Here is a 24,721-nt window from a genome sequence, read left to right as displayed (position 1 = left end):
GTCACAGGCTTTTTAAATGCTGATTTTAGGGCGCCTGGGTGGCTCAGATGGTTAAGCGTCTGCCTCCCGCTCAGGTCATGATCCCAGGGTCCTGGGATCGAGCCCCGCATCGGGGTCCCTGCTCCTTGGGAGCCTGCTTCTCCCTCTGCCTCTCTCTCTCTCTCTCTCTCATGAATAAATAAATAGAATCTTTAAAAAAAAAAAATGCTGATTTTAAGGCTCAGGTGAAAATATATTGAGACAGTCTGTTTATCCAAATCTGATGAAAGTAATAATCAGGGGGCACCCCAGACTGTAAAGTAAGCCTGACGTGTAGAAATTCAGTGTGACTCTGGTGTTAAGACTTAAATGGGTTCGAGGAAATGCGCTCTGTTGAGTAAGGTAAACGCAGACAGAGGATCTCTTCCTGGCATTTTTCGATAGGCCCATCACCCATAGCGTCCTCGTCCTCATCTCACTCTCCTGGCCAGAATCTCACACCTCTGCTGGGCACACCCTCCTCATGTTGACTGTGGCCTCTCCTTGGAAAATCTCCCCTTACCTTAAAGTCTTAGAGGAGATCCTTCAAATCCAGGCGTGTGAAGGAGGAGTCCTCTTCCAATACCCAACGCTGTACACACCTAACAGGGCAAGAAAGAGCTAGAAGCCCTTGCTGGACCTGTCCTGTAATCCCCTTCAGGTCCTGTCAGCCCTTTGGGCTGTGGTGGAGGTGGGTGGAGAAGGAGCCAGTGGGGACGTGGAAAGGAGCTCCACCCACACTGCTCTCCCTCCCTGGAGTTCCCTTAGACACCAGCTTTTGTATCGCACCCATCACTGGTCCGAGAGCCCAGGCGGGGTGAAGTAGCACCATAAGGTATTTGGATTCTTTAGGGGCTGGGGGGGGGGAGGCTGTGAGGAGGCTAGAATATCGCAGACATAACCCAGGCCTCCCATGAGAGTGATAACAGAGTATCCTGCTTTCAATCTGTGTCTTTTCAAGATGAATACTTACAGGTAGGGTTTTTGCACATTAAGTTTACCTTCAGGAGACATGGTGGTAAGGATCCTAGGCTGTTGTTTTGGTCTTTATTTATTTATTTATTTATTTATTTATTATCTATTTAAGATTTTTATTTGAGAGAGAGCGAGAGATAGAAAGAGAGGGCGTGCACGAGCAGGGGGTAGGGGCAGAGGGAGAAGCAGACTCCTCACTGAGCAGGGAGACCCTGGGATCATGACCTGAGCCGAGGGCAGACGCTTAACCCACTGAGCCACCCAGGCGCCCTGGTCTTTATTTTTTTAAATGAAACATCATGGTAGTAAGAGAGCTAAATGCAACACAAGTAATTCAGTCAATATGCAGCAGAATGAAAATTGTTTTTTCTAATTTGTTTTATAGTTTACTCCAACAAGGGAACAAAGGGAAGAAGGGGCATCTGGATGGCTCTGTGGAACGTGTGACTCTTGATCTCGGGGTTGTGAGTTCGAGCCCCACGTTGGATGTAGAGATTACTTAAAAATAAAACCTTTAAAAAAGGATAAAATAGGAAAGAAAAAAGTGGTCACCTGGAAAATGGGAAAGGAGAAGGGATAGGAACAGGAGTGAAAGTGGGTCCCAAATGGATAGCACGAAGTCCTTGCTTTGTGTCACAACACTGAGGCCTGGGAGTGTGTTCTGTGTGACCAACCTAAGGTTTGTGTTTTAATTTGAATCAATTGCCAAGATTTTTTAAGTTAGGTAATTTCGTATAAAAATACTAATTTCTTCAGCTTCCCTTGAAAAGTCAAAAGATGTGGCCTCGCTGGGTGGTGTATTCTACAGGCCAAGTGAGCTGGAGGGAATGGGTGCTCTCTGGTCTCCCCAGCTGCCCCGGACCCCTCCTTTTAGTTACTGGCCTGGACTCGAAAGGTACTTGAATTTATGATCTGGACCCTGAGGGTATTTACATGTTTCAGGGGCTGCTCCCACTAGGGCTCTCAGCTTCCTGTAAGCCAAAAGGAAGAACATGCTTTGCGTTGCAGATTTTGCTTGGTTTGAAGCGGAGGTTCTCCTTCCTGGCTTCATTATAGACTCATCTGGGGAACTTCTGAAAATTCTAATGCCCCTGGCTCCCCTCCAAGAGACTCTGACTCATTGGGGTGGGGGGCAGGCAACTCAGCATTTTTAAAAACAGCCCCGGGCCATTTAATTGTGCAGCAGAGTTGAAAACTTGGGGGAGGGGGGAGCCTGTCTGGGAGGTCCCAGCATTGGCCCTTACACCTTGGAGGCTAAAAGTGATGTTCTTACGGTGACCCCTCTGGCCCAGAGGCCTGCCTCCACTATAAAATGAGGACACGGACTCAGAATCTTTGACATTTTTGTACATCTCTTTAAAAGGAAAGAGTAACCCGCAGAGTGTGGCCTCTCTGGAAGGAATTAAATTGACTGAGTGGGCCCCGGGCACCTGCAGTGGGGGGGGTGGGCACGGCACTGTTGAGATGAAGAGGACAAAGCTCCTCTAAGTCTGTCGGGATGTGAGATGTGTGCACGAGTAGGAACAGAGGGCAAAACAAGCTGTTCTGAGAGCCTGGAGGGAAGAGGCGGCCGGAAGGATAAAGGACAACTTCAGACAGAACTGATGCTTTAGCTGGTCTGCGAAAACTTGGAGGACTTTTGTCTGGGAAGGTCGGGAAAACACATCAGAGGGGGAAAGAACAATCCAAGCTAAAATGTGTTTCTTCTCCTCCCCACCCTTCAGAGACACCTGCTCCACCACCCCACCCCCACTTTTCTCTGCCCTCTGAAGGTGCAGGAAAGAATAGACCTCGAATGTGGCCTTTCACTACTAGGTAGCATTCACACAGGGATGGAGGAGCGAGCGATACGGATGATGTCAGCCTCATCTGTAAAATGCCAGAGATCCTCGTTCGCTCCCAGGGCCGTTATGGAGTTGAAATGAGTTCGCATCTGTATGTGGGTTAGATGCGGGCACGCGGGCGGCTGGGAGCCTCAGAACCCCGCTGAGGCTGGAGGGGTGTTAGCAACCGCTACCCAGGAGAATAGGACTGTACTGGGGGAGGAGGGTAAATTCAGGCTCTGTCAGGAACTCTGCATCTCACGATGTCCAAAATGTAACTCACTGTTACACTCACTACTTCACTGAACGTCAGTTTTCTCTCTAGACTAGGGGACAGCCCCCCGCCCCCCCGGGAGAAAGTCTTGACGCAGTAATCCGGTTCAGTAAGCATCACAACTGCGGGCTCAGCTAGGCTTGATTGCAGCCCAGAGCCCTGCAGCCGCCACCCAGGGGATGAAGACTGTTGGTGCCCTCGGGCAGCCTGGTGACCCAGAAGGCTTCCGTCTACAGTGCATTTCCCTTCTCATTGGGAGTCACCCTTCCCGGCTCCTTTGCACCTGTCCGAGGAAAAGCCTTGAGTATATCCCCGTCCTGCCGGGTCTCGTTTGGATGCTTCTTTTGTACATAAATTAAGAGAGAGTAAAGGCAGACAGGTGTGTCTTTCTCCCGACAGTGGGAGCCTGTGTGACCGGTACTTTCTAGGCAGCAAGAGCTCCTATCTTCAATTATTCTTCCTTCCCAACCTTTGTCCTCCTTCATAAAGGACTACATATCTATTTGTATACTATGACTTCTGCTAGACCTCACCTTAATGGAAGCACACATACAAAATAATTACCTTCAGCTGTTTTGGGAATAAGCTATACTCTTTTGTTGTTGTTGTTGTTTTTAAATAAGCTGTATTCTTACCCAAACACGATGTTTGTGAAATAAAAATTCAGCAGTATTCTCTTTTGCAGGATTAAAAAACACTACATTCAGATGCCTTCCTCCATTGAGTTCTTAAGAACAAGTCTTTGGATAATAATACCTAGTTTGGAATATAATCACATGACTGAGTGGTACCAGAATTTTCTCACAAGTACAGAGAAAAAACTTGCTGTGTTAAAAGCAAATGATAAAACAAGCCTTAGGGGATTTTTAGGTTGGTGGGTGTTTCCTAAAACTGGTTTGTGGGGATGGATGCCACAATTGTATACATTTACTAAAACTCATCAAACTATTCACTTTTTAAAATGGGTACATTTTATGGTATGTAAATATCTCAATAAAGCTTTTTTTAAGCCCCTCCCCCCAGAAAAGGAAAAAAGAGACCTAATTCAAATCTCTTACCTAATGTAGGTGTTGTTGGGTAAAATAACTTGGAATGATTTGGACCCTGTATTTCAGAGTATCTGGCACTTGAAGCTTTGTTCTTAGTTTATTATTTTTCTTTGAATCAGTTTATTTATTTGATGTAAAATAAGCCCAGATGAGCCCCACATCGTCTTAAAACGTTTAGTCCTTGTAGCTTCACACAGAAAGATGTGTGTCCCAATGATTATCATCCAGCCACCAAATCTGGGCCAGGAGGCTGGAGCCAGAAGGTAAATGGAGTGAGGTGTGTGTGCACGGCCACCAAGATGAACCAGTCAAACAAGGCAAATTCAGTGGATTCTTATAAAATTTTGCCTCTCTCCTCGTAGCTATACCCTGTTTTGGATTTTGCAAAGCAGGTGATTTCGAGTCATCCCTAATCTTTGTTAATCTCTGTTTTATTGTTTAGAACGGGTTTTGCTTGTTTGCCCCATAGACAGAGTTCAGTAAATCTTGTTTTTCTAGAGTCACTTTTATCCAGTGTTCTTAGGCCAAGGTAAGAATGTGTCTTAAAATACCATTTCTTTTCTTTTTTCTTTCTTTCTTTTTTAGGTGATGTATTTAAACCATTAGAGGAACCATTCTTATGTTTTAAAACAGAAACCAAAGGTTGCTGAAAGATGTTACCATCCTAAAACAGAATGCACTTGTTGGGAAACTTAAGTCTGTGTCTTTGAAAGTCACATGATCGAATTTGGGTGAAGATGTGTAAGAGAATATGAAAAAAAAAATAAAATAAAAGCTCGGGTCTGTGGTTTACAACCAGGAGTGTTTTTAGCCTTCAAATTACATGTTGCATTAAAGAAGAGTAAAGCAAGCAGAGAAACCACTCGCCTCTAGCCCAGCCTGAGCTCAGCATACAACTGAATCATTTCCTTCAGCAGATGGCTGCTGAGTTATAGTTCGGATTATAACAGGGAGCCTTTCTCAGCACTGGAGGCTTTGGGGAAGGGACTCGGGGAAAAACAGAAAGCATTTATTGTTTTTCTCAATTCTTTGTCGAATTAGCAGGTTTGCAGCTGTATCTCTAGGTCAGCATTTCAGGTGTCTAAAGAAAATGAAGATAGTGTGCTCGAAAAATTGGAAGGGGCATGGGAGCTATCTGCCTCCACTTCTTTATTCATTGCTGTTAAGATCCTTGCTAGCAGTTTTGTTGGTTGGTAGATTTTGCTGTCTCTCTGGCACTTGGAGTGCTGGAATTAAACCCCACAGCCAGGAGGCTGTTAGTTGGTCAGGAAATTCCAAATGGGTATAAATAAATTCTCTGCAGCAGATCCTGGGCTCTCTGCCTGGCTGATGTGTGTAGCGCTTTTAATGAGGAGGGAAGTATGCTTGAGACTTGGCTTCCTGCTTGCTGAAAATCACAGTTACTTTGTTTCTGGGGAGGTGAGTAAGAAAGCCCGAAAGAAGAAAAAAAGAGGAGAGCGTGAAGTTTGGGGGAGGGTGGGAGTGGGGGGTTGGTGAAGTATGAACTCAAGCTCTGTGTGTTATGAAAAATGTTTGCTTTTATTACAAGCTGGAAAGGATACCTCGGTACTTGATTTTTGGCTCACTGATCATTTCAGCTTTAACATAAAGATGTCATTGTCGTGGGAATGAAAGGTTGTACATATAGGCTAAGGTCTGCGTTTCTGAGTTTATGGTTTATTTAAGTTCCAGAATTTATTTATTTATTTATTTATTTATTATTTTTTGTGTGTGTGGCTAAATCCATTTTTGGTCATTTCTTTTCAGCTCTGTGTTTCTAATGGGGAGCTGTTCTGTGTGCCTTAAAGCTGGCTTCTTGTTCTTTTATAAACGCTATAAAACAAAATATGGGCTGTGATTCATACAGTTACTCCAGTTCTCTCCCCTCCTGCGCCCCCCCACCGAAAAAAACCTGGTGCTGTTTTATTAGAAAAGCCCTTTCTGTCCCACTGTCTCAGCTTGTGCTCCTTCTCTGCTTTCCACAGAACTATCCTTAGAACTGCCACATTTCCTATTTACCCTCCGAGTGACGTATTATTTTTGAAGAAAGTTTGGAGGACAGCCTTCAGTCCCCAGCCTAGCTCTGTGCTGTGCACGCATGACCAAGTCGGGCTGTATTTCAGTAGCATCTTTCCAAACGAGACCGTGAACACCCGAAAGCACTGCCTCGGTGGGTGAGGGGCAGGTCCTGAAGGCAGGCGTGGGGCTATTTCAAGACCGACTTGGGGTCGAGAGGGGCTGCCCCCGAGAGCTGGCGCGGAGTGCTGGAACAGAGGGCCCTGCCGTGTCACATGCCTCCTTCACGCACGGTGCCTTTTCCTAAGACGCGGCCCATTCCGTTCCCTTTCCACCTTCGCCCCTCCCAGCTGCTCACCTGGCTTCTGGACTCTTCCGGCAGGCCCAGAGCAGAACTGAAGCTACAGCGAAGGGAAGCTGCGTTTGGGCGGTGGGCGGGCTGTGCCAGCTGTTGCGATGCATCTGGAAAGGTGCTGCGGGACAAAATGGGCCGAGGACGAGGCCACGGGCACCGGCTGCCTGAGCTCATCTGGTCTGACCCTGCTGCCGTGCCCCGCTGTCTCCACTTGATCATGTCGCGTGCGGTGTGACGACGTTCCGTGGGAAGTGCAGTCGGGAGGGGGTCATCGTCTGGAAGAAACCTTCGGGAATTCCAGAGGCCCACCCAGCTTCTCATCTTATGCAGGCAGACCTGGTCGCCGCACCGTGCCATTCCAGACCCCTGCTGCCCGTCGCTTGCCTGTGAACTTGGAAATATTTATAGCTCCTGTCTTGTTTTATGAAGATTACACCTTCCCCAGTTTAGGCGAGCCCAGCTAGACTGCCACGGAAATGTGCTCCCTGGTTCTAAAGCCCACGTCTACACAGTGTGTTCAAGAGGCGCTTTCCTCTTAGGACTTCAGTAGAACTGAAAGCATGACATTGTTCAGAAAAATTAGTGTGGACTCATGTCTCCGTATTACGAGAAGAGAATGTTTTGATTTGGCCATAGTTTATTTTTAAAGGTTAGGGATGTTCATCAACTTTGGCTTTTGTTTTCTCTTACCTCCTTCCTGCATGGCTGATGCTGGACCAGGCCTTCCTCTATCCCCTAACTGGCACCTGCTCTCCACGTTCCCTGCGCCCAGCGAGCACGCACGAGCATGTTCCCTGCCTGGCCCAGCCAGCATCTCTCCCGTCCACTCCCAGAGGCACAATCCAGTGTAGACCTCAACGCCGTAGCTTTTGCTCAGCACCTCAAAGCCGAGCTTCATGGAGTGGGGGAGAAGCAGCAGGGTGGCGGGGAGGCAGCCTGGGTCATCTGGGGTGTGTCATCCAACACCAGAGGGTGATCCAGTCGCAGTAAATAATAATAACAGGCTGCAGGCATCGATCTAAGCAGTCCGCAACCACACTGTGAAGCAGGTCTGTTATTTGCCCAATTACACAGCTGAAATGGGATCTAACTTGCCAACAGCTGGAAAGTGGCAGAACCAGGATCCAAACCCAGGCAGTCTGGCCCCGGAGTGCTGGCTTTGATCATTACATGTCTTCCCCCATCATTCCTGACTAATCTGTAGATGGCTCGATGCAGTTTTTCATTTCAGCATGTATTGAGCATGTTATACACTCGGGGATAGAAAAAGAAATTCTAGTTGATTCCTGCGTTCTCCACCCCCCGGTCCAAGACACCGGCTGGTGGGGGAAGACCCACACGTGCCTGCTGATCAGGATGTGTAGGCAGAGTGTTTCAGAACAGAGGGAAGAAGGTGACTAGTTCCTCCCAGGACAGAGCAGCTGGGGATAAGTGAAGCTTTGATGAAGGATGGGCTGTTGGGGTTGAACCAGGATAGTGCAGCTAATCCTGACAGATGAGAAGGGCAGTGCAGGTGGAGGGAACAGAATGAGCAAAGGTGGATGGGCTTGAAAGTTGTTCTATAGGTTGAGGTGCAGGGTGGGAAGGAAACTGGGAGGTGCTGGATTGGGGCCAAATTGTCGAAGACTTTGGATGCCACAGAGAGGAACGTTTATTTATTTTTTTTTAAGATTTTATTTATTGATTTGAGAGAGAGAGCGAGAGAGCAGCAGAGGAAGAGAGCGTGGGAGAAGCAGGCTCGATCCCAGGACCCCAGGATCATGACCTGAGCCGAAGGTAGATGCTTAACTGACTGAGCCACCCAGGCGCCCCCAGAAAGGAGCGTTTAGACTTTATTCTCTCTAATGGGGCTCCTGGCATATCAGTCTGCAACATTAATAATTGAGAAAACTTCACATTTCCAGGGATACCTCAAACAAATGTAACATTCCTCAAAGAATATGTAATAGAGAAGAGCAGAGGCATCAGGCCCTGATTAAAAAAAAAAAAAAAAAAAAGGCTGCCTCATTTGCATATATGAGCATCAGCGGCATCTTGGCCATGCCCCCCAGTGACTGGCTCACTGCTTTCCTGTCCCTCAAAGACGCTGAAGGCACAAGCGAAGGAAGCTTATCATCATCTCTATCTCTCATTCTCTCTACCTATGCATATATGTATAATTTATTTTGAAATAATTTCAAACTTGCCAAAAATTTAAAGAAATTCTCGTACCTCCTTCACCCTGATTCAGATTCGCCAGTGGTTAACACTTAACCACATTTGCTCCATCTCATTGTGTGTGTGTGTGTGTTTGTGTGTGTGTGTGTGTGTGTGTGTCGGGGGGGAGGGGGGCCCTGCATTGGCCATGTCTCTTTAGGCTCCATCAGCCTAGAACAGTTCTTAGCCTTTCCTTTCTTTCGCGACCTTGATGGATTTTTTTTTTTTTTAAAGATTTATTTACTGGGGCTCCTGGGTGGCTCAGGCGGTTAAGCGTCTGCCTTCGGCTCAGGTCATGATCATAGGGTCCAGGGATAGAGCCCCGCATTGGGCTCCCTGCTCAGCGGGGAGTCTGCTTCTCTCTCCCCACTCCTGCTCTCTCTCTCTCTCTCTCTCCCTCATTCTCTCTCTCAAATAAATAAATAAAATCTTTTAAAAAACCGATTTATTTATTTATTTTAGAGAAAGAATGCACGAGAGTGAGCTGGGGGGAGGGGCAGAGGGAGAGAAAGAATCCTCAAGCAGACTCCCTGCCGAGCCCGGAGCCCTATGTGGGGCTCGACCTGAGTCAAAACCGAGTCGGGCACTTAACCCACTGAGCCACCCAGGCGCCCTGATCTTGATGGTTTTAAAGAGAGGCCTTCTGTTCTGCAGGATGACTTTCAGGTAGGATCCATCGAGGTTTCTGGACTCACGCCATACGTTCTAGACAGGAATACCACAGAAATGGTGCCGGTCCCACTGGGTGTCTGTCAGCTTCCTGCACCACTTTTCCCTTTGTGGTCGATAAGTACTTTATGGGAAGGTATTGTGATGCCACCCCAGTACCCTGTTCATCAGTAGAAGTCTCTGCTCATAAGCTGTAGGATCCGGTAATGATTATTCCTTCCCAAATCAGCCACTGTTATAATGCTTCTTAAGTGATGATTTTCTGTTTTCATAATTCCTTTATTCAGTAGTTGACACTCTAGTGTATTTATATATTATAACATCGTGGGCTCAGAGGTCCCTGGTTTATTCACCAGGTTGTAATCTGCTATATCATTAATCATAATATTTTGATGCTGAAATTTTCCCAGATTGGGACATTGAGAACCTGAAGGAGTTTCTGAACCAGATGGACAGTTTTTTTTTCTTTTTTTCTTTCTTTTTTTTTAAAGAGAAAAATGCAAGAGTGAGTGGGTTGGGGGAGGTGGCAGGGGTGCAGAGGGAGAGAATCTTAAGCAGTCTTCATACCCAGTGTGGAGCCCCATGTGGGGCTCGATCTCACAACCCTGAGATCATGATCGGAGCTGAAATCAAGAGTCGGACGCTTAACCGACTGAGCCACCCAGGCGTCCTGACACCATCTTTATAGAGCTGATCTGAGGTATACTGACATTTGAGAATAACTCATGGGCAAGCATGTATTCTCTAAGTTCTCGATGTTGTATGCACCTCGGGCCCTGGGGGTCACCTGCAGCGAGATCCTTGTCAGGCAGGCAGACTATGACAAGTGACTCTAGGGACAGGCTGACCTGAAATTGAGCTTGTCAGAGACCAGCTTAGTGAGTGGAAGACTTGGATTTTTAGCGTGTACTGCTTGGGTTCTCCCAGACCCTATCCTCTATCTTTAGCCTTTGCATTAGCTAATTCAGCGCCTGGGCAGGTGTGGGTAGAGTATGGGCTGGGGCGGGAGCAGTAAGGGGGGGTACGAACTTGCCGTCCTGTCTTTCCCTCCCTTGCAGAGACACTTGCTAGCTGTCAGGGGCAATGTTTCTGCTTCATATACGTGTTCAGTCCCTGCGGTTCCCATCCTAGAGTTTCAAGTACAGAGCCCGTTTGTACTCTGCATTTCAGAGCGCTAAGTCAGACCCTCACCCGCGCCACACGTGTCCCTCCCAGATTAGATTTATCATGTTTTCATGACCTTCAGAAAAGGAAATCCTATCATTTTTCTCTGCAGTGAATCATCCACTCGTTTAAAGAAAAATATTTTCTTTTTTAACGGCATAATGAGGTCATGGAGAGAGCCCCCGAGGATGAGTCCTGAGAGCTGATCCTGGTCCCCAGCCCAGACCAGAGTAGCTGAGATTGTCAAGCCTTTCCAAGAGGCCACAGGTCACCCCAAATGCAGATTCTAAGTTCTGGTGGCTTTAACACTACAGCTAACAGTTAGTATCGAGTTGTTTTAAAACTCACTCCATGCAAAGGAATTTGTGACACCGGGGGAAACATTCATGGGGACTTGGAGCAATCCATGGAAAGCTGCTGGAGGATGCTGAAGGGAATTTCAGTCCATACCCCAGCATCTGGCCAGAGCAGTCTTATTAAAATGCAGATCTGATCATTTCACTCCCTTGTTTAGAACCCTTCGATAGCTTCCCAGTGCACTTAGGAGCCAAAAACCTGACTCCCAGGGCCCTGCCTGGCTGGGGCGCGGCCCCCTCTCTGCCTCGCTTGGGGCAGAGCCCTCCGTTCAGTGTCTACAAGTGGTGTGTTAGGTGTGTGCCTTTTCTTTACCTAGAGCTTCTCCTGTCGCCTTCCCCCTGCAAGCACACACCCTGCCCCGTGCCCAAGGCACTCCTCAAATACAGCCCTGCGGCAGCGCGCTCCATGCCCCCCCCGCCCCGACCCCCGCTCTGTCCAGCGCGCTCCCTGTGCTTGACTTTCACCGCGCTTCTCACCGCTGGTCCTTCATTTCTGCAGCCCCTCGTCTGTCTTCTCCTGTACTTTGCAAGTTCACCTAGACAGGCTCTGTGTCTGATTTGCTGAGTAGCTCCTAGCCGGGTTTGGCACATGGTAGGTACTTCATAAATACTTACTGAATGAAAGAATAAAATCCTTCTTTCAGTCTGGTCATTGCACCTTCCCTAGATCAGCATGCCCTTTATGGGGTGTGGGATTCTGAAGCCAGTATGGAAAAGGGATAGTGATGGGAGACAGTGGAAGGTGTGGGGACGGCGTGCAGGTTAGTGTCTGTGGGCAAAGGTTAAAAAAGCAGAGATGAGATCAGCCTCGAGAGGATATCTAAACATTTAGAGGGAGAAGCCACAAGAAGTTAAAAAGAGTTACGGATGTGCGGAACAAGACCACATTACAACCTTAGCCGCATTAACAAACCAAGCCTATAAAATCGCACTTAGGCTGCATGTGACAGGTCACTTGGCCTGGTATTCCCTGTGAACTTCCAGGTTACACTTTTGCTTTCTTTACTGTTGTCACCTTCCGCGCACGAGGCGTCTGGGGGGCCATTTCAAACAGCTGCAACCTGGAGAGGCCTGGATGGTATCGGGGAGGTTCGTGGGAACAGAAGTTCAGGCTTGCCTCAGCAGGCTCCAGCACTTAGTAGGTGCTCATCGTGTGCATGAATGGATGGGCGGGTGTGCTCCCTGGGAGGGGCGAAGAGCCAGGGGAAAAGGAACTCTTTGGTAGATGGAAGAACAGGAGGAAATCTCATCTGTCCTATGTTATTTTAAAGCAGAACGAGGAACGCTTACATTGTTCTCTTTCTTTTTGTATGTCCTGCCCTTGCTTGTAGATTTGGTACAGGGAAGGTCCTTGGGTCTGACAGTCTTACTGCTAACAATGCCATCAGCAGAACTTTCCTGTTAAACCTGTCCAGAAAGATCTATTCCACTTTACTGTTTTCTCTGTCCCACTGATCCGAGCCTAGAAAAGTTGATTTGCTAACTCGGTTGCTCTCATACTTTGAGTGATTAACATCGTGAGAACTTTCTCTCCCTCTGCAAGTTCATCCTTCTGGTTTTCTTTCCTGCCTGTCAGCCCTAGCTGATGTGGAGTCTTTTCGACTGCCTCCAACAACAGGATGCTTGCAACTCTGCTGCTTTTAAATATGGGAATCCATGATAATTATGTGCTTCTCAGGGACTGACTCAGCTCTTGGGGCAGAGTCTTCATGCTTCACGGGAGTACAGACAGTATGGTTACAGGAATTAGCAAAGTTCTTCAGTTTCAACACTTCAGGTAGAGCATCTGGTAAAGAAAAACACATAAGCATGGAAGTTGTGACCCATGGGTGTCATTATTTTCATTGTGCCATCAGTCAGTCAGTAATTGGGCCTAGATTATATAGCAGTGAAACCAGAAGAAGTCATTGTATCCTCACTGACAGATAAAGTAATAATATCAAAGTTTTGTCCATTGATAAGTCCACCAGGACGTGTTAGTCCAGAAACCTCCGGTGTGTTTTGCTCATACTAAAGAATGGCTCACTGTGGTAGAATGTGTAGGAAAGTATTTAGCGTTTTCTTGCTCAAAAGTGGCATTTTTCACCCTGTCCCTGGAGCATGATGGTACGGCCCCACTAAGAAGAGGGGGCCTTGAAGACTGTGACTTCTGTAGCCAAAGTTCTCAGTCGCTCTCCAGGAAGTTTTGACTCTGTTCATTGTCCTTAGCATAGGCCTTCTCCGCTTCAACATGGCGGACATTCTGGACTGGATAATCCGCTGTTTAGGAGGGTGGGGCTGTCCTGAGCATGTAGGATGCTTAGCAGCAACCCTGGCCTCTATCCACAAGATGCCACTAGCACCTCCTTCTAGTGGTGATGACCAGAAACGTGTCCAGACATTGCCATGTGTCCCCTGGGGGGCAAAAATCACCCCCAGTTGAGAACCACCAATAGGTTAATCCTGTGACTAATTTACTACCATCTAGTCTAATCTCCCACCTCCCAGTGAATGTATTAATTTTTTTGTCTGCCCAAACCAAATATTGTTTGGAAAGTTTAATTTCCTTGAGAAGTGAAGATCATATAACACCTTTTGTTAATCTAAAAGAAATTATTCTTGGGGTGCCTGGCTTGCTCCGTTGGTAGAACATGCAACTCTTGGTCTCAGGGTCTTGAGTTCAAGCTCCACATTGGGCATAGAGCTTACTTAAAAGAAAAAAAAGAAGTTGGGCCCCTGGGTGGCTCAGTCAGTTGAGCATCCGGCTCTTGATTTCAGCTCGGGTCGTGATCGCAAGGGTGTGAGATCAAGTCCCCTGTGGGGCTCTGTGCTGAGCGTGGAGTCTGCTTGAGATTCTCTCTCCCTCTCCCTCTGCTCCTCCCCTGCTTGCACACATGCTCTTTCTCTCTAAAAAAAAAAAAAAAAGTTATTTTTGAGATATCCATATCTGCATTTCACTTTGCTCATGCAGCTAAGCTGCAAGGAAATTTTAAACTTTTCTTGAGGCCATAAATTGGGCCCCTCTCACGGAGCTCTAAGTTTTATAGGTGGTAAATATATAAATAAAGAGTAGAATTACCATCAGTTTGTTGATTTCGGCTTCTCTCTGAACACAAGGGAATTTGCTCTGGACTTGGGACATTGTCTCTAGTTAGTGTTGTCTCATTTGGTGTTTGGTTACCCCAAATTGCAGACCGTAGAAAGTGGGTCATGAGAGACAAGCGGGAAGAGGGACTCTGATACCATTCATGTTTAGGAAGTAGGTCAGCCCCAAGATGACGTCAACCCAAGAAGTTGTGTACCTGCTGTTAGTGGCCTGCCTCCTTACGTTGGTACAACAGTGTAAATTCTGCTGATTCCACCTCTTTGTTTCATTTCTGCCTTGTATTTTATTTGGGTTTTATCCCCGTGCACCTCACCCCCACTAGACTGTGAGCCTTGTGAAAGTGGGGACCTTATCTCTTGTTCACACTGTGTCCCCAGCTCTTAGAACAGAGCCTGGTAAATAGTGATAGATAAATGGACAGGTGGATGGATGGACAAACGGATGGATGGATATTATTACTAAGATTGTTTTTATCAATATTAATTATAAGTTGAATGTATGAATAAATTTTTTATTTGGTTGGTCCTCATGTCACACTTGAGGATAATAACATTCTAAATGGCCCCCTTGAATTTAATCTCTTTGCCTCCCTTGGTCCAATCCACACACAGTGTCAAGACAGTCAGAGTGGAGGTCTTTTTAGCCTCTAGCGTGGGGCTGGGTGTGCACCTCAGGGTGATCGTAAGTGGAACAGATCCCCCTGGTCTGGGACCTGAGTCTGATGGCCTCTTTCGTACTCAGCCACCCCCCTCTCTTCTGACCTCGTCTGTCCTCGGGCCATACCAGCAGTCTCTGCCCTGGCCCTTGGCCGTTTGCCTCTCTTTCCTTTTACTCTATCATCACATGTCTTACCTTAAAAACTCAGCTCTTGGTTAACTCCATTTCTGTTTTGATTAATTATTCACGTATGATCATATTGTTCTTGTTGATAACATGCCTTTGTAACTGATCTCAATTAGTGTTGTGTTTAGGATGTTTGGTGTTTATTTGCCAGCTAGACTATACCTCCTTTTATTTCTTATAATCCTTCCTCCTACTCTTTCCACTGAATAGGACCATTTTCTGCACCCAATTAAGCTTGTAATAAATGCTGTATAATGAAGGCAGAGGTGGTGCCAAGAGCAGTCTCCACCACTGGATTTCCAGACATTTAGAAAATTCTTGTAAACCCCAGGGGACAGCCCTCTGATTCCAGAATATTTAGTTGGAAGCTGTTACTTTCAGGATTCCATTTGCAGACATAGCCAGTGGTTTTTGGCTATATATAAATAGGCATAACCCTGTTAATCCAAAAAAAAAAAAAAAAAGGTTTCAGGCAGTTAAGATTCTCTATAACTCACTTAGAGATTTTTTTACAAACTTTTTTTAATTCTTTCCTGATTATTCTTGAGTTAATAAAAATTTCTGTATAAAAAAGTTTTACTGTAACATACCCCAGTTAATCATTTAACATTTTTCTTCTTTTCAAGATCTGGTCTTAATTTTTTGTGGGGGAGGGGAGACACAGGGGAGTGACTGCTGTATCCATTAGAATTCAGTGTAGATCCAAGTAACAGAGACCCAACACGCAAAATAGCTTAACAAAAGAGAAGTTTATCTTTCTTTTACATAGACGTATAGAGGTGGCTTTCCAGGTGTAGTATGATAGCTCTGATCCGCAGAGCTCTTAGAGACCCAGGATTTTTCTAGCACATTGTTCTTCCATCCCTATGTGTGAACTCACGGTCCAATAAAGCAGCTAGTGTTCCAGTCATCACATCTGCATTCCAGGCAGCAGGATGGGGGAAGTGACAAAGAAGAAAGGAGGCCAGAGAACTATTCCTGTGTCTTCAAAGGGAGGTTCCGGGGGGTTACTTTATGACGTTTCTGCATATGGCCATACTAACAGTAAAAGAGGCCAGAGAAATGTAGTCTTTATATGTGCCCAACTAAACCAGGAGTCCTGTTAGTTTCAAAGATGGGATAACACATACTGAGGAACATCTGGCTGTCTTTGCCATGGCTGCCCCGTTCATCCCCCTCCTAAAAGAACTTTCTTGGAGTTTATTTCAATACATTTTCTCTTGCTTCCTAGTAACTTCTTGTAATCTTGTAAATATTTTTTATGAGATAAATAGCTATGTGTTGTAAAAATGTATAAGATATAAGGAACAACATAAAAACCATCCATGATTCTACAATCTAAAGATAACCAGTGAAACAGCTTCTTGTAAGAATTGTCTTTAACACTAATATGGAGCAAGCAACTTCTGCCTACAGAATATTAAGATGTTCTTAAAAATTCATTATATACTACTGTATGTTCAGTTATTCCTTCGGGAAACATGTTTAAACATCTACATAGTTCCACACATCTTATTAAATGATGTGTATGATTGGGAAGGGGGAGTATGAAGGAAATTTTAAAAATTAAATTTGTTGCTCTTAAGATACTTAATCAAGCACAGAGAGAAAACCTACACATTTGGAGAAGTTGGGAAATGAATCAGGGCCTTATAAATGCCATATTTGTGTTACTATACGTGAAGGTACACCAGAAAGCAGGAGGTAAAAGAATGACACTGGGTGTCTTTCTTTAGTTGTAGAACATACAGTGGACAGTTGATTGTAAAAATGACACCCTGAGAAACACAGGTTGCTTTTTTAGGTGCTGGGGAATGAAATTTGGATGACAGCTTCTTAGGATAGTCTGATTTAAGCAGTATTAGGAAATCATCAAGCCTAACATGGTTAAATTCTAACCTTTCCTGAGTCCCAGATTGAGAAGTCCAGAGTTCATTTGGGGGATAATTCAGCATGACCTATGCATTTTGTGAACTTCAGAAATAACTAAAGATGGGCCAGCCAGTTAAGTTTCACTGAAAAATGTGATGTGCTTTGGGGCGCCTGGGTGGCTCAGTTGGTTAAGTGTCTGCCTTCGGCTCAGGTCATGATCCCGGGGTCCTGGGATCGAGCCCCGCCTCGGGCTCCCTGCTCCGTGGGGAGCCTGCTTCTCCCCCTCCCTCTGCCTGCCGCACCCCTGCTTGTGCTGGCTCTCTATCTCTCTGTCAAATAAATAAAATCTTAAAAAAAAAAATGTGATGTGCTTTGTTGCATTCTAAATCCTGACATCAAATCAGTGCGTTTTTTAAAAAAAAAAGTGCGTTGAAGAGAAATAGATAAAAATTAACCTTTTCTACTGAAAATGGGTAAAATAACTCTGTTAAGAAATACACAGAAAAATTCTGGAGTCATACCAAAATATTAATAGGGCCCCTAAGCGGTGAGAGCCGAGTGACTTTTTTCATTCTTTAAATGGCCTGGAGGCGATTTTTTTTTTTTTTTTTTTAACATAAGCCATGGACTACTTTTGTAACTGGAAAACGGTGGGGCTTTTTAAAGAACTTTTCATCAAGGGCAAAGGCTCAGTTGAGATTCATACTATGGTTAAGGGATAGCTGCTTGTCGCTGCTGAGGAGCCAAGGGCCGAGAAGAGTTCCCGCAGGGCCCCTGACCAGGCGGGACTGCCGCGCGCTTGGAGAACCTGCTGGGGAGGGACAGTGGCGCCTGTTGTGCGGGGAACGTCCTCAGGTGACCGGGGCCGCGGCCGCCTGGCGTCGGCGGGAGCACCCAGACTCTCCCTGGGAAGTGGCTCGTACCGCAGACGCACAGCCTGCGTGCGGAGCTGTTTGAATCGCCCGCCCGGCCGCGCTGGCCTGAAGGACACGCATTTTCACGGGATCCCGGGTTCCTGTTTTCATTAAGAAAGCAGGCAGTGCCGAGCAGCTGAGTGGGCTGGGGGTGGTGGCGCCGGAGCCAGAGGGAGACTTCATTGGTGCGACCCGGGCCTATGGTGTTCGCGCGTGGCCCGGCGAAGTGTGCACGAATGTTGAGCCTCCTTTCCTGAGCGGGTGAAGACCGACGGAGGGCGTCCGAGGCGGCGCCGGGGCCAAGTGCGAGCCAGCTGGTGAGCTGGGCAGCCGGGCGGGCGCCCCGGGGGTGGGGGTGCCGCGGGCGCGGAGCAGGGAGCAGGCCGGCGGGCCGCGAAGGCGCCGGCTGTGCGGCTGGCGGCGATCAGGCCGGTGGGGAGCCCTCGGGGCGCCCGGGATGGGGGTGAGCTGCCGGCGGGGAGCGGAGCGCAGCGGGCGCCGGAGAGGGGAGATGAGCTGCCGGCGGGGAGCGGAGCGCAGCGGGCGCCCCCACCCCCCGGAAGGAGGGTGCGCGGCCTGCGGGTGATCAGGCCGGTGGAGAGCGCAGCGGGCGCCTGGGAGGAGGGTGAGCGGCCGGTAGGCAGCGGAGCGCAAGGGGGGCGGGGGCGGGGGCCTGGTCCCAGGGCTGAGCCCCCTGTGGCCTGGAGGAGCCACAGCCCAATTTTAGAATCGGGGGCTCCTGTCCGTCAGATCTGCCCGCTTTTACCTGACACCAGAGCGGGCAGCTTCTCTTTGCTTGTGGAATTTCAGACAGCACTGGAAACAGGTCGGGCTGCATATTTTGGGTGAGCGTGTTGTCCATGTGGAGTTAAAAAGGAAAGAAAGAGGGAAAGAAAGACGCAGTTCTGTTAGCATGAGCACAAGCTTCCTGGTGCCGGCTCATCATCAGCTCACCCTTACATGGGTGAGCAAGTGATTAAGGTTGAGCGCTTCTTCCAAGTAGAATTCTCTTGCCATGTTTTAGAAATGAAATCTGGTGCCTCATTTCCAACAGCGAGAACAGTTTAATATTGTTTTAAATCAGGGCACAGAGAATGCACAACTCTGCTGCTTGGCAGTCTTTTTGTACTTTTCTTTCCAACATTTCAGAGGAAAGAGGGCAAATTGGAGGCAAAAGGTTTACTCAGAGCATTCACCCTATCAGGTGTAAATGCTCAGCAGGGTTTGGACTGGGAAGGGCAGGCAGGCAACCCACATTGCTGGAAGTACTTCACAACAGTCCGGTGGGTTTTTATACCCAGGATAGGAACAGGGGTACAAATGGCTTGCATTTTCACTCATTGCTTTTGGGTATTTTCCATAGCTCAAAAAATACAGAGCTTGTTATTATGACTTTAGGAAAACACATTACTTAATCCTACAATTTAAACAAACAAAAATGGCCTTGCTTTTCAATTTGAAATGCACAGCTCAGGTCAGCAGCAAGGTCTGTGCCTTGAAAAAGTTCTTGCGTTTCCTTTTCTAAATGTTTGGTTTAGCCAGAAGTAGCATTTAGTGAATGCCACAGGATCCAGGGCTTGGAGTATAGGTTTGCTTTTATTTTCATTCTCTTTTGCATCTGTTTGCATATGGTAAAATACAACATGGGGTATTCTTAGGATATGGAATGTTTTGTCCAAAAGGAGTCAAAGAGGAGAAAAATGTTTTCTCTAGTTGGGACAGGCTGTTGGTGATGGTGGTGGTTTTAAACGGGAAGACACAAAATAGAGTTGAAGTCTGTTCTCCAACTGTGTTCCTACCCATTCTGCCGGAGTTCATCACTCATCGGCCCCTGGGTCCTGGCTCTCTCAGCAAGGAAGGGGTCAAGGCAAGTTGTGATCTTGGGGGGCTGGTCAGGCACCAGGGCGCCCTTGGCCGCTGTTTAGAAAGGCTGCAAAGTCCGCAGAAGAGTGACTGCTGTAAGAACTCCCATCCCGGGCGTCCTGCATCTCTGCTGATTTGGTCCGTTATTCTGACTTTTCACTTTTGGTGCCTCAGCGTTCACTTTATAAAATAGGAGTCTCAAGGACTGCTCTCTAGACTTCAGTGGACTCGAGACCACAAAAGAAATGATCTCCTCGAAATGCGTTCACGTCTTTTCAGTACGTTCTTTTCCAAAAATAAAGTGTTCAGTGAGGACTTAATATACGCTTGGCTCTTTAAAAACCACTGTCTCATTACATTCTTATAACAGCCTTATGAGGTAAATACGTGTATTTCCATTTTTACTCAGGGAGAAACTGAAGTTCCAAAGGGTTTATTAACTTACCCACCCAGCTGTTAAGTTGTAGATCCAGGATTAGAACAGAAAGAAGGCTGTCAACTCTTAAATCATACTAGTTGGCTACACTGCACCATACACAAATGCTCGTTTGTTTTTTTATCACCAAGTATATTCCATAGCTTTATAATATTGTCTTCTCGCTCTCCTAGGAAAAGCAGAGGGTGTTCTGAATGGAGATCATGACAAGGAACAGAAAGATCCTTATTTTGTGGAGACCCCCTACGGTTATCAACTAGACTTAGACTTCCTCAAGTACGTGGATGACATACAGAAAGGAAACACCATCAAGAAACTGAACATCCAGAAGAGGCGGAAGCCATCGGTGCCGTGCCCAGACAGCAGGGCGGCGCCCGGCCAGCAAGGTGTATGGACTTCCACAGAATCCCTGTCCTCCTCCAACAGTGATGACAACAAGCAGTGCCCCCACTTCCTCCTCACCAGAAGCCAAGTGACATCGACGCCAATCCCAAGGCCCCCTGCCCCTCTGGAGGCCTCGCCCACTTTTCTTACCATCCCGGAGAGCCGACAGCTGCCACCACCCTCACCACAGCTCCCGAAGCACAACCTTCATGTCACCAAGACGCTGATGGAGACCCGGAGAAGACTGGAACAGGAGAGAGTCGCCATGCAGGTGGCACCGGGTGAGTTCCGACGGCCCAGGCTGGCCAGTTTTGGAGGCATGGGCTCCACGAGCTCGCTCTCCTCCTTTATGGGTTCTGGAAACCACAATCCCGCCATGCACCCACTTCAGAACGGGTACCAAGGCAACGGGGATTACAGCGGCTATGTCCCGGCTCCTGCCACCACTTCGTCCATGGGGAGCTCCATGCGCCACAGCCCCCTGAGCTCCGGGATCTCCACTCCAGTGACCAACGTGAGCCCCATGCACCTGCAGCACATCCGCGAGCAGATGGCTATCGCCCTGAAACGCCTGAAGGAGCTCGAGGAGCAGGTGCGAACCATCCCTGTGCTCCAGGTAAAGATCTCAGTCTTGCAAGAGGAGAAAAGACAGTTGGCCTCGCAGCTGAAAAACCAGAGAGCCACAGCCCAGAACGACATCGGGGGCATGAGGAAGCGGTCCTACAGCGCTGGGAACGCATCCCAGCTGGAAGAGCTCTCCAGGGCCCGGCGAGGCGGCGGGGAATTGTACATCGACTACGAGGAGGAGGAGATGAGGAGCGTAGAGCAGAGTGCGCAGAGCATCAGGGAGTTCCGGCAGCTCGCAGCGGACATGCGGGCCCTGGAGCAGAAGATCCAGGACAGCAGCGGCGAGGCCTCCTCGGAGCTCCGGGAGAACGGGGAGTGCCGGTCCGTGGCCGTGGGTGCCAACGAGAACATGGACCACGTGGTCGTTTACCGCAGGGGCCCCGGGGCCTGTAGGGACGCCGCTGTGGGGACCGTCACGGAGACGAGGAGCTCTGGGGTCGGCGTGACGGAGGCCATGCTGGGACTGATGACGGAAGCTGACAAAGAAATCGAGCTGCAGCAGCAGACCATAGAAGCCCTGAAGGAAAAGATCTACCGCCTGGAAGTTCAACTGAAGGAAACCACGCATGACCGCGAGATGACCAAGCTCAAGCAAGAACTGCAGGCCGCTGGGTCGAGGAAGAAGGTGGACAAAGCCGTGACGGCCCAGCCGCCTGTCTGCAGCAAGATGGTGGAGGCCGTGGTGCCCACGAGAGACCAGATGGCAGGCCGCCACGTGGACGTGGCCGACACGGGCGTCGGGACCTCCGTGCACACGCGCAGCGTGGCGGTCTCCTGCCAGCCCGCGTGTGAGAGTAGAGCCGCGGGGCCTGAGCTGCCCCTGAACTGGTGGATTGTCAAGGAACGGGTGGAGCTGCGTGACCAGTGTGCCGGGAGGTCCGTGGAGACGTGCGACAAGAGTGTGGGGGTGGAAATCAGTATCTGTGAGACGGGCAGCAACACGGAGGAGTCTGTGAACGACCTCTCGCTCCTCAAGACCAACCTGAATCTCAAAGAAGTGCGATCCATCGGCTGCGGGGATTGTTCTGTCGACGTGACCGTCTGCCCTCCGAAGGAGCACACGTCGCGGAGCGTGAACACAGAGGCTGTTAGCCAGGTCGAGGCCGCTGTCATGGCGGTGCCCCCGACCACCAGCCGGCACACGAGTACGGCCTGGGGACAGGTGGACCAGTCCACCAACACCGAGACGGCCACCCTCGTGGACTCCAGCACCAGCACCTCCCTCAGCACTTTGGACAAGCAGACCAGCACCCAGGCTGTGGAGATGCGGACCGTGGCCATCGGGGAAGGCCGTGTGAAGGATATCAACTCCTCCGCCAAGATGCGCTCCATTGGCGTGGGAACGGTGCTGTCTGGCAGCTCCGGCTTTGACAGGCCTTCGGCTGTGAAGACCAAAGAGTCAGGCGTGGGGCAGATAAATATTCACGACAACTATCTGGTTGGTCTCAAAATGAGGACCATAGCTTGTGGTCCTCCCCAGCTGACTTTGGGGCTGGCAGCCAGCAGGAGGAGCGTAGGTGTTGGGGATGAGCCCGTTGGAGAGTTCACGGAGAGCCCCCAGCCCCAGGCTCCTTCTGGCATGATGACCGGCTTGGACCACTACATCGAGCGCGTCCAGAAGTTACTGGCAGAGCAGCAGACTCTGCTGGCCGAGAACTACAGTGAACTGGCGGAAGCTTTTGGGGAGCCGCACTCACAGATTGGCTCTCTGAACTCGCAGCTCATTAGCACCCTGTCCTCGATCAACTCTGTCATGAAGTCTGCAAGCACGGAGGAGCTGAGGAACCCTGACTTCCCCAAAATGAGCCTGGGTAAAGTTACAGGTATGTGGCGTTCCGAGGGACCGGGGGATGAGGACAGATGGGGATAGTGTACTTGCAGGAGGTATGGACTTTTTTCACCTGCTAGAACCATTTTTTGAAACCCTGGAGGAAGCTTTAGAATGGTCATGGGTAGAATGAACACCAAGAATCAAAATTCATAAGGAGCTCTGCTGATTCCCATTGTCTGGTGGTCTCACTGGCCTTGGGCTGTTGGGAGCAGAAAAGCAAGCTTGGGTTGACTGGCCTGGTGGCTGTCTTCTGGGGCTGTTGGTTTGCTGCCATGTCTTCTAGTTACGTACTTGCTCATTTTATACAGGACAGTCTGCAAAAGTCCCACAGTGTTCGTAAGCCTACTTACCAGTACATGCTCAGTAAAAAGTACTGGCATGAAATGTTCTTCATTAAAACTTTGACGGAGGGAGAGAGATTGTATTAGTTCATGTATTAATTCAGCAAATAACGGTTCTGTTCCTGACCTTTTCCAAGCATAGGTATAGGCTTCTGTCCTCACGGTGCTTACTCTCCAGCTGAGGGCACAGTATGTCAGGACGTGACTCGTGCCGTGAAGGAAGGAACTCCAGTTATAGGGAGAGTGAGTGGTGATGGTCGGGGTGGGGGCGATTGGAGATGGGGTGGTCCAGAAAGGCCTCTCTGATAAGGGCCCCCGGAGCCAGAGAAGGGAGCCTTTGCCACGGTTCATTTTGACAGGTGCTTAAGGTGTTCTTTCTCATCCTTTCCTCATTGGGATTCCTGCTCACCCCCGCTTTTCGTAAAAACGGAAACTAATTGAGAAATTACCCTGAAAGATTTTATGACATGTAATATTTCCCCGCGAGCCTCGTTAACGTGACTTCCCTTTCACGTGTCTCTAAGCAGTCATCGTGTCCTTCTAGGACAGGGCTTTGTTCCTGACTCTCCCGCTCGCTCGAACCATCATGACCTAGAGAGAGAAAGTCACCCTTCTTTACACTTCATTTGTAAAGTGGGGATTCGAAGGGCACCCATCCTATAAGGTGGTCATTGTGCTCACTGCTGGCTCACATTGAGCTCAGGATAGACCTTTCTTGTCACTGGTGATGTTGCTGTAGTGTATCCCGTGGGGCTTCTTTTGTTGACAAGCTAAACTATAGTTGAGGTTTGGGAAGCTACCAAAAACACACCCTCCACTCTGACCAAATGCTTCAGGTAAAATGAATGTAAATGCTTCACGTGATTTGATGAGTGCACACTGAATTTAATTGGATGTGAAAATGTGCAGTGTGGACTGAATCGTGAGTAAACCATTGACAAAAATTTTTAATTCTTTCTTTCTTTATAGGCAAAAGGGTAATGGTTAAAATAGACTGAAACTGAATATTTTTCTATCTTCCCAAGTTTCCACTTCCAAACCTGAATTCGTATTAGTTTTTAGTAAGCGTGCTGTGGGACAGATAGTTTATTGTGGAAGAAAACATGACAATGACAGCCGAGGGGTGGGGTTTGTGCCTTTTAGAATCAAGTCTAGTAAGTGTACAGAGGGGTCATTTTATTATTTTTTAAAAATATTTTATCTATTTATTTGACAGAGAGCAAGAGCAGGAACACAAGCAGGGGGAGTGGGAGGGGGAGCCCGACGTGGGGCTCGACCCCAGGACCCTGAGATCATGACCTGAGCCGAAGGCAGACGCCCAATGACTGAGCCACCCAGGCGCCCCCAGAGGGGTCATTTTAGAGTAAATAGGATAAAAATGACATGTGGACTCAAGCAAAGTCTTAAGTAACTCATCATATGTCTGCTTCCACTTCTTTTTAAAAATCATGAGGTCAGATGTGAAGTCAAAATAAAACTCTTAAATATCCCCAGACACAGATGGTACTGTGGGTCATCCATTATAAGAACATTTTCCTGCCAGCTTCCTCCCTCCACCCCAAACTGGGGTTTCTGTTTCGCATTCCTGCCAAAAATATTTCGCTGTACCATTGTGGTCATCTGCCTGACA

At 48.2% G+C, this 24,721-nt stretch overlaps 1 protein-coding gene across 8 annotated transcripts in view; it reads left to right on the top strand.

Annotated features, from left to right (window-relative positions):
* KANK1 (KN motif and ankyrin repeat domains 1) overlaps positions 1–24,721 on the top strand; it is a 199,098-nt gene that overhangs the window by 147,580 nt on the left and 26,797 nt on the right. For 6 of the 8 annotated variants that reach the window (XM_078062001.1, XM_036090850.2, XM_036090846.2 and 3 more), the window contains one exon: positions 20,082–22,742. In XM_078062001.1, the coding sequence (XP_077918127.1) occupies positions 20,082–22,742 (2,661 nt within the window). Of the gene's footprint in view, positions 1–17,968; positions 18,073–18,430; positions 18,455–20,081; positions 22,743–24,721 lie in introns of those variants that run through there. The other 2 variants (XM_036090853.2, XM_078062002.1) reach the window with 2 other exon arrangements.

Source organism: Halichoerus grypus, chromosome 14 (genome assembly GCF_964656455.1).
Source record: "Halichoerus grypus chromosome 14, mHalGry1.hap1.1, whole genome shotgun sequence".
Classification (NCBI taxonomy): Eukaryota; Metazoa; Chordata; class Mammalia; order Carnivora; family Phocidae; genus Halichoerus; species Halichoerus grypus.
The sequence above is the reverse complement of the archived record's forward strand: the minus strand, read 5'-3'. Positions and strand labels throughout refer to the sequence as shown.